Raw genomic sequence first — 7,195 nt, 5'->3', positions numbered from 1 at the left:
AAAAAAAAAAAAAAAAAAAAAAGAAAAAGAAAAAGAAGAAGAAAAGAGAAGACGATCCTTAACCTATGTAAAAGATTATCAATCGAGTCCCTATTGAGTTAGTAACATCATTAAAATTGTATCAAGAAATGGTGCCATACCATTTAGAAAGATTATTTTCAGAAGTTAGACTTTGTTTGACTGATAAATAACTACCTCATCTTATTCTACTAAAATGTTTTGATACGGCCAAGTTGAGTTTTTTAATTGAGTAAAGTCCCTTGTGTCTTTGTAGAGGATAGAATAAATATTTAACTCAACGCATAAAAAATAATGTTTCGGATCTCACACTGTTTGGGTAGGGACTTGATTGAAAATTTTGCTCTTCTATATGTTTGTCCTACATGTGTGTCTCTACCTCTTTCTGTCAGAGGTCTTATTTTCCATGCTGCCCCTTCGTCACACATGCCTTAACTGCCTAACACCATTTTTGGACAGTAGATTTTGTGTCAAATTTAAACTTCTAATTTAAAGGTCACTTAAAGGCGGTCCTTGTTTCGAACTCTTTTTTGGTTATTGAAATGTTTTGGTTATTATTATTTTTTTATTTTATTTTATTTTAGTTTTGATAAGAGACAATTTCATTGATGAGTGAAATTTACAAGAGGGATGTATAATCCATGATGTTTACAAAAGACCTTCCCAATTTGCAATGAGGGAGGTATAACTATAGGAAGTAAAAATATTAGACAGTTTACACCAAGATATAGCTTGGTAAACAACATTGTCGAAGAGTTTTGTGTAGGTCTATGTCGTTTCTGCAAATATTCTCTGATTTCTTTCTTTCCACAGATTCCAAAAGAAAGCCATGATGAAGTTTTTCTATAATAGGGCTTTTGCGTTCTTGAAAGGGTGGTACGTTAAGGCCATATCCAAAAAATCCTTTACCTCCCTAGGAAATGTGAGATGTCATCCGAATATATTAAGAATCGTTGTCTAGAAATTTTGAGTGTATGTGCATTGCATAAACAAGTGACTTTATGATTCGTTTGCTTTCTTGCATAGTGGACACCAATTTGGAGAGAGTGATGTAAGGCATTCTGTTTTGAAGATTTTCACTTAAAATGTTTTGGTTATATATGTATATATATATACAATTTAGTCCTTTTGGGCTTGATTTTGTATATGCCATTGTATTCTTTCTTCGTCCTTTTTTTTTTTTTTTGAAAAAAGAAATTTAATAAATAAGTACCTTATCAAAGTATCAAATTTAAATCTGCGTCACTCAGAAATACTCTTTCCTACCATACTGCTATGCTGCACCCTGTCATGAACTAGTTCAAAACAATCCGAAATTTAGATTGCCATCTTCAGGAAAACCCAAATATTTATAGAGCCACTTACCAAACCAACTATCTGTAGTATAAAGGGTACAATGCATATACCAACCATATGCCAAACTCATGGTGCTCTTGAATGTAATTATGGTGGATATTCTGTGTGATGTATTATTGCATTAAGTAACATTTTGAAGATTGCATCACTTCAGTCATGGGTGCAGACCCATTCGTATATTTTTGTTCTTCAGAAGCTTGACCTTTGTGGTCTAAAGAGTATCCAGATTGAGTTTTATATATGCTCATATTTCCTGGAATCTTGATGAAGCTCTGAAGAATTAAACACAACTATAATCAGAGAGAGACCCTTACTTCTGGAAAGGGTTTCTCGTGGAGTATTGTGCTTAAGCTTAAGTTACTCTGGTGCATGTTTTAAAAACTTGTAAGCTATGATCCCTCACAGTATGACTAGAATTTTTAGATCGATTTTGAATATTCAGTATTTCCATTCACTTCTCATTATGAGTTTTTTTTTTTTTTTTTTTTACGATAAAGGCAATTGTGATAGAGTTGGTTTTGACATCTTTAAAATTAAGGACAGAACGAAGTTTTGCATGTGCCTTGTTCTCTTGCTGACATGGATGACATGAAGAGCCACGAGCGTGATGTACCTAATAACAGAGGGATGGGTATGGTTCTCTTCCCACTCCAGATTTCTTAATAGTATTTCGAACTTTCTCGAAAGGGAGAGAGGAGAGTTTAGAATTTACATGTTAAATTATCCTATCAGAACAAACAAATTACATTTAAAATTTTGTGGTTGAGGCAATTTGGTTCATTGATCTTTGGTATTAAATACCAGATAAAGGTGTTCGTTGTCTGGGTCAAGCACTTGATGGTGGGGATTTTAGGGAGAAAGAGCCAAGGGAAGAAACTTCTCATGAACTTGAACCCCGCACTGCCCAGGCTCTGCATGGGCTTATTGCATTAGTACATGACCAAGTAAGCGTTTCTGATCAAATTGGACCCCTTCAGTCTAGTTCTACAAATTGTTCTGCAGATGAAGAGAGGATGAAGATCACTAGTTTACATAGTTTGGAGAATGATCGAGTTGCTACCTTTATTTGGAATTTGGAACCATATATTCTTCAGAAGGTCCTTCTCACCATGGCGGTGAGTTCTTTTGCTCCCCTATTACATTTACAAGGTTGAAACTTGAAATTGTTTTTCATGGATGGCCTAGAGGAAACTAGTTTATTCCAATTCGATTCGGGTTTCCAATTAGATAAACTAAGGTTTCTCGTTATTGTAATAGATGCATGAATATATTCCATGGTAGTTTTAGTCAGTTATAGATGTGTGGAATTGTTCCTCTTTTTTTGCTTTCCCTTTTCTTTGTTTCTTCCTTAGCATGTCATCTTATTCTACTTTCTTCTTAATCTAGAATAACTTCCCAAGAACTCTCGAGGCTCTTATACTGCACTTGCTTTCACCTGTTGGAGCAGAAGTTCTTACTCAAAAATTTGATCAGATGGACAAAGAAAACACCGAGGAGGACCAGTTAATTATATTCTTTCAATTTTATTTTCTTCTTTTTTCTCTCTTATTATTATGGAGGCTTGGGGAAGTATCTTACTTGTGGATTTCATCTCTTTCATCTCAGGAAAAGATTCTACGAAGTTTTCTATAGTTCATTTGATGATCAGTTTGCTGTGATGGATGCAATTCTAAATAGCAAAGAGTCTTTTGCCCGTCAGGTCATTATAACTTTATTTGACAGCATTCTTTTTTACTTCAACCATGATATCGTTCCTGTTTTCTCATAGTTTTAGCTCTGTGTACTTCGGTAATAGGTAGGATATGCCTTAGATCCTCCTTTTTCTCTTTTCCACTCTATTCTATTTGAAGAACAAAATACTGAGCACATGAGTAGATAATAATAGTTATTGATCTTGAAAGCAATCTTCGTGGGCTAAATACGAAGTGAGACATCCTCGTGAGCTAACTACAAAAGCTCTTCTCACATCTTTATCTCATCCTCCATAAGTTTGGCTGGTTTCAAATTACAAACAGCACTCGGCAATTGTGTGCTCATCTTTTGTTCTTGTGAAATTTCTTACTTGGTTTAATAGTTAGACATTTCAGTGTAGCTTTCAGGCAGACCTGAAAAATGAGCTGCATATTGACTTCTACCTAAACTGGCTAGCCCTTTGCCAATAAATTTGATTTAGATACTGTTTCATAAGCTGATTCAGAAAAAGATCCTGATTAAATATTGTGGCTGCTTGCCGAGGAACTGCAGTTCTTTTTTATGGTGGTTGCATTTTTCAGTTTCAAGAAGAGACAATTTATTTATTAATTTCTAAACGGATTTCTTTCTCCTCACAACCTTAAATATCTCACAGATCTGCTCCCTAGCGTGAATTTGGCATATTTTGATAATGAATCTTAATAAACGCGCATGTTCTCTAGCCATAGTTTTCTAGCTATACCCTCACTAATGTCTATTTTTTAACTTTATTACTCAATTTAAGCTTGTAGCGAATTATATTTACTTTGACTTATTTATTTATTAAAAAAATGTCATAATTTTCATCGCCATATAATAGACAACTAGCTTGCATATTCATTTGTACTTTTTTTTTATTCCTTCCCTAATAAATAAGCACGACCAGAGAATATGCTGTTGCAACGCTTTGAAACTTTACTTTTTGAAGTTGTCTTGTTAGTAATATTAAGCTTTACTTTAATTTTCTGCAACAGGCGTTCAAAAGTGTGCTGGATAAATATTTGGGAGTGAACTTAAATGGGCCAAATCTGGGATCTTGAAGGAAGTCCTATAAAGAAATTGGTCCTGCAGATTCTGGAGCACATCGATGCTATCCATTTTCTAAAGCTTTTCCTCTCAATTGGTACTTTTACATATAAGTTATACACAGCTATGTATGATGTAAATCATTACCTACTCTAGGCGTTACTTTGTAATTTATTCCAGATCCATCTTATTTTGTATAGAGAAGGAAACAAAAAGTCTCTTAAAATCAACACGATTCAAGTTTCAACTCTATTCTCCTAGTACCTCCATTTATCATCTAATTTTGCCCGTAGAAACTTCGGAAGTAAGCCAGGAGCATATGGACTTTTAAGTTTAGCCCATTTGTTACTAGCCAAGGAAATGAAATATCTTAAGTTAACAAGTTTAATGAGCTAAAATATAGTGATTCAGGAGAAATGACGCAAGGAGCAAGTAGGCAACCTAAATGCTTTTGCCTGGTATGTTTGCAATTGATTAGTGATAATTGTCGTAGAGTACCTGTATTAATGATAGGATTGCTTCTGTTTTATCTACAGGTGAGACTGAAAAGTTCATTATGATACGTAGCCAGTGACCTCATTTTCAACTACTATTTTGACCATTTCCCCTCTAGGATATCGTGTATGTGAACAGAACTTGCTAAGATGAAAAGGATAGAAAAACCATTCTGATGGGCCTAATTAGAACGAATAAGAACAGAGTGGAGGGATTTAGATAGAAATACCATTTGGGATGAATATTCGTTTCTTGTAGAGTGGGGAGTTGTTAAAAAAAAAAAAAAGATTAGGGATAGCATAGAGGTCTGCAGTAGAAGGGGCGGGGGGTGGGGGGGCGGAAGAGAGAAAAGCATAGAAAAGAGGGTGTGTATTTAAGCGAGATTGGAAGGAATAAAAGAGGGAAAGGAAAAGGTAGTTGAGATGAGATTCCCTGATGGATGGATGACATGGGCAGGTAATTTTAATAGAAGAAGAGAGGGGTAGAGGGAATAGAGGGAATAGAAGCTTTTTGTTTTTTGTCTGTTTGTGCAGCACAGGAGGGAGATAAAAAAAGATGCAGTCTTTTTTAGAAGGCAAATGGCATATTGTACCTTAATCCTGCAACTCATGCACATACTTTCTAAAAGCTAGGATATACCATAATGCCAAACCCTCCTTTCATTAATCCCCAGGTTCTTTCTCTCTCTGTGTTTGTCTCTCCCTGCTCTCTCTCTTTTTCTCTGTGAATATCCTAACCTTTTATTTGGTTTAGTTGATAAGCTTTGTATTTTTTTTTATTGAATGTAGTGCCTTTTTTCCTTTAAAATAAAATTCCAAAATCCTTTTATTCAAAGTAAGCTGACTTCATTTTTACAGTGGTTGCAGGAATCATATAAAGGTAGATGCACCACTTGGCATTACCACAAGGGCTCTTTTTCCTCACCAACTTGGGAGAATATTCAAATTTTGAGCTATTTTTATGCTACAATGTGAGTAAACTAATTTTCGTTTGGTGGCACTCATAGGTTAAATGTTCAAATCTCTATCCACAATTATTTGGATTGAAAAAACAAGTCATAAAATATGAGCATGAATCTCTATGAAAAAACGCTCCCTTTTATATCTTAAAGTATTTGATTACTTTTCAAGCATGCTGAAGAGTCTATTGCACCAATGATTGATATGATGATCTGATAACAGTAGAGTAGACTATATGAGAAAGCAGAGAAGGACAAGGTTTAAGTCAATAATTGGAATGTTATTGCAGGTTAAGCTGCCTACTAAAGGTTGTGCTGTGGGGAATATGCACAGAAATTGATAAAGCCTTCATAGCAACAACAACAACAACAAAAAGAAAGACTCTCACCACAGGATTGCAATTCAAACTTCCAGAGCTTCTTCGTTGGTATCATTTTCATCACCGTTGACATTTTCTTTCCTTTTTTTTTTCTTCTTTTCTTTTCTTTTCTTTTCTTTTCTTTTCTTTTCCTTTTCTTTTTCTTTTCTGTTTTTTTTTTTCCTTCCCCTTTAGGTTTTTAGTTTGCAGCCGCACCCAAGTTCCGGACCACCACCACTACCACAAACAATCACTCACTTAGGCACAAATTCACATAACATCATCAGCTTAGTTTGGCTTTATTTTTTTAAGAGAGGAAAAAGAAAAAGAAAAGACTCGCACTTGCAACCAAATTTTACTACCCCTCCATCTGACTTTACAAAAGGCTACTCTATGACAATATTTCCAGTAATTTCCTTGGTACCTCTTGAAAAGTTGTGAAGGAAAAGAAATTCTTGGGATTTGATCACATTTCAACTCGAATTTCAACCCATGGAGTGAGTGAAATAATGTCATCTTGCCATCCATTTTCATGGTCTCCGAGCCTCTATCTCTTTTCTAACTAATTGTCATTCGCTTTTACTTTTGCCAAAACTTGACCTTATTTGTTTTTTCTGCTTAGCTTGACACCTCACAACTAAGAAGTCCCTTTGGAAAAACGCTCATCCATGATATCCCTGTCACTAGGTGTCATATGACTCTTTTCCATTAGCTATGTGGTGAATTCGTGCAACTTAGACCGCACGAGGCACGAAACTCATGCTCGGGTGATGCATGTAACATGCCTCGGCCTCTTAACTAGCGAACAAATTAACAAGCTCATATGCCGTAGTCAAATAATTTACTATATTGAAGTTTTTGTTGCTTTCCCAGTACAAAAGGACTTGGTAGAGAGAATGGAATCCTTGTGAGGCCCCTCAATGAAAATCCCTTTGAAGGAAAAAAACAAAACGAATCAGAGATAGGTTCGTAACAGTAAAATTAATTTTTTTACATCTTTTGCAGGTAAAAACACGCATGAAAATGACAAAAGATTTGAAAAAAAAGAGGTAGGAAGGAGGAAGAGAGTGGCATCGCTGTCCTTGAAATGCTGGCCTTGGGGTCCCCTATTAGGGCGATGGGGCCCTAACCACATCGTCGCTCTCAAAGAGTACACCAAATGGTTCCCACCACCGACACTTCCACTCTCTCTCCGCATGCCATTATTCTTTCTTCCCCCTCCTTTCCTATTCCCTTGTTTTGCTCGCATTAA

At 35.5% G+C, this 7,195-nt stretch overlaps 1 protein-coding gene across 2 annotated transcripts in view; it reads left to right on the top strand.

The window, feature by feature from the left end:
- The window catches only part of LOC111497660, an 11,274-nt gene extending 4,292 nt beyond the window's left edge, over positions 1-6,982 (top strand). Inside the window, exons 11-19 of one of the 2 annotated variants that reach the window (XM_023148522.1) lie at positions 1,918-2,005; positions 2,179-2,489; positions 2,761-2,876; positions 2,980-3,073; positions 4,080-4,589; positions 4,668-5,299; positions 5,484-5,596; positions 5,875-6,012; positions 6,949-6,982. In XM_023148522.1, coding sequence (XP_023004290.1) covers positions 1,918-2,005; positions 2,179-2,489; positions 2,761-2,876; positions 2,980-3,073; positions 4,080-4,145 — 675 coding nt within the window. In that variant the 3' untranslated portion in view covers positions 4,146-4,589; positions 4,668-5,299; positions 5,484-5,596; positions 5,875-6,012; positions 6,949-6,982. Of the gene's footprint in view, positions 1-1,917; positions 2,006-2,178; positions 2,490-2,760; positions 2,877-2,979; positions 3,074-4,079; positions 5,300-5,483; positions 5,597-5,874; positions 6,013-6,948 lie in introns of both variants that reach the window. The other variant, XM_023148521.1, reaches the window with a different exon arrangement.
- The last annotated feature ends 213 nt before the right edge of the window (positions 6,983-7,195 follow it).

Source organism: Cucurbita maxima, unplaced genomic scaffold (assembly GCF_002738345.1).
Source record: "Cucurbita maxima cultivar Rimu unplaced genomic scaffold, Cmax_1.0 Cma_Scf00024, whole genome shotgun sequence".
Classification (NCBI taxonomy): Eukaryota; Viridiplantae; Streptophyta; class Magnoliopsida; order Cucurbitales; family Cucurbitaceae; genus Cucurbita; species Cucurbita maxima.
The sequence above is the reverse complement of the archived record's forward strand: the minus strand, read 5'-3'. Positions and strand labels throughout refer to the sequence as shown.